The sequence below is a fragment of the Etheostoma cragini genome, chromosome 10 (genome assembly GCF_013103735.1).
Source record: "Etheostoma cragini isolate CJK2018 chromosome 10, CSU_Ecrag_1.0, whole genome shotgun sequence".
Classification (NCBI taxonomy): Eukaryota; Metazoa; Chordata; class Actinopteri; order Perciformes; family Percidae; genus Etheostoma; species Etheostoma cragini.
Window position 1 is genome coordinate 29,151,229 of NC_048416.1, and position 1,504 is coordinate 29,152,732.

A 1,504-nucleotide genomic window follows, 5' to 3' on the forward strand; every position below is an offset into this window, starting at 1 on the left:
GTGTGTGTGTGTGTGTGTGTGTGTGTCTGTGTGTGTGTGGGGGGGGGTTATTTTAATGGCTAACTGTTTAAACTGACGGAGAACCAGACAAAAACTCTCTGTGCTCCTTTAAGTTAAAGGGCCGTAGTTATAGATTATAAAGTTATAGTTAAAGCTGCAAATGATTAGTTTTTGCCGCTCGTATTATTATCATTATTATTATTAATATTAATATTTATATTATTAACCCTTTTTGGGTTAGTAAAGCATCAAAGATTAACATCTTTGATGTTTTTAATCTTGACATTTCGATCGCTTATTATTGCCCATTTATTTGTGACAAAAAAACTGAAAATGGGTCAACTTTGACCCGAGGGCAACATGAGGGTTAACTACAGATGTCGGGTCGCCGTAGCAGCCAAACGTCCGTCTGAGCGGCTTAGTGTCGGGAACTAACCGGCCGACCGGCGGCGGTTTGTTATTTAACATTCAAATCAGCGGTGAGCCGAGAGGAACACACAGAACATCTGGCAACAACATCAACAACAACAACAACAACTGGCTCCAACATCATTTCCATAAAACAAATTTCATCTGCACACACAGCAGAGGCTACTCCTCTGAACCTCAACAGGTCCTCTCTAAAATAATATTATATACTGGGTGGAATATATATATATATATATATATTCTTATTTAGTATTATTCATCATTCTCATTTCCTATTTCAGAACTGTCCATACTGTTAATACTGTAATATAATAACTAAATAAATACTATTTATCCCAGTATCTTTGCACTATGCTCCATTTTAAATACTTTTTATTGAACTCTTGGTTCTCTTATGCCTCTATATTGTTCTGTTTAGAGTATGTATATAATAGTGTGTATATCTTGTGTATAAACAGGTGTGTGTATTTTTGTTTTTATATATACACACACACACACACACACACACACACACACACACACACACATACATATAGTATTCTTTCTAGGGATGTTAATGATGAACTGTGTACGGACGGTAAGATCTGATTGATACTAGTATTTTATTATAATTAATTAAAACAAAACCCAAGTTTGAATGCTTATTTATGTAGCATTGCTAATGCTTGTAAAGGTGTTGAATGCTAACGGTGCTAATGCTAAATACCTGTAAACTGGTTGACTGACGGCTGTGGGAAAGGGTTCTGATTGGCCGGTTGTCCCGGCTGGTCCTGGTACTGTGGCGGCGGTCGGGTCAGGTGTCTCTGCAGCTGCTGGTCCTGCTGCCGCTGCTTCTCCTGCACACAGACATATACAGGCAGATACAGACAGACAGACAGATACAGACAGATAGAGACAGACAGATACAGACAGACAGACAGATACAGGCAGACAGACAGACAGATACAGAAAAAGAGACAGACAGCGCATCAGTTTTTTCATCTGGAAACATTAATAATTATATATATATATATATATACAGTGGGTACGGAAAGTATTCAGACCCCTTTAAATTTTTCACTCTTTGTTTCATTGC

At 37.8% G+C, this 1,504-nt stretch overlaps 1 protein-coding gene across 2 annotated transcripts in view; it reads right to left on the reverse strand.

Annotated features, from left to right (window-relative positions):
* Positions 1 to 1,123: 1,123 nt before the first annotated feature.
* The window catches only part of maml1 (mastermind-like transcriptional coactivator 1), a 9,921-nt gene continuing 9,540 nt past the window's right edge, over positions 1,124 to 1,504 (reverse strand). For both annotated transcript variants that reach the window (XM_034884242.1, XM_034884243.1), the window contains exon 5: positions 1,124 to 1,265. In XM_034884242.1, the coding sequence (XP_034740133.1) occupies positions 1,128 to 1,265 (138 nt within the window). In that variant the 3' untranslated portion in view covers positions 1,124 to 1,127. The remainder of the gene's footprint in view (positions 1,266 to 1,504) is intronic.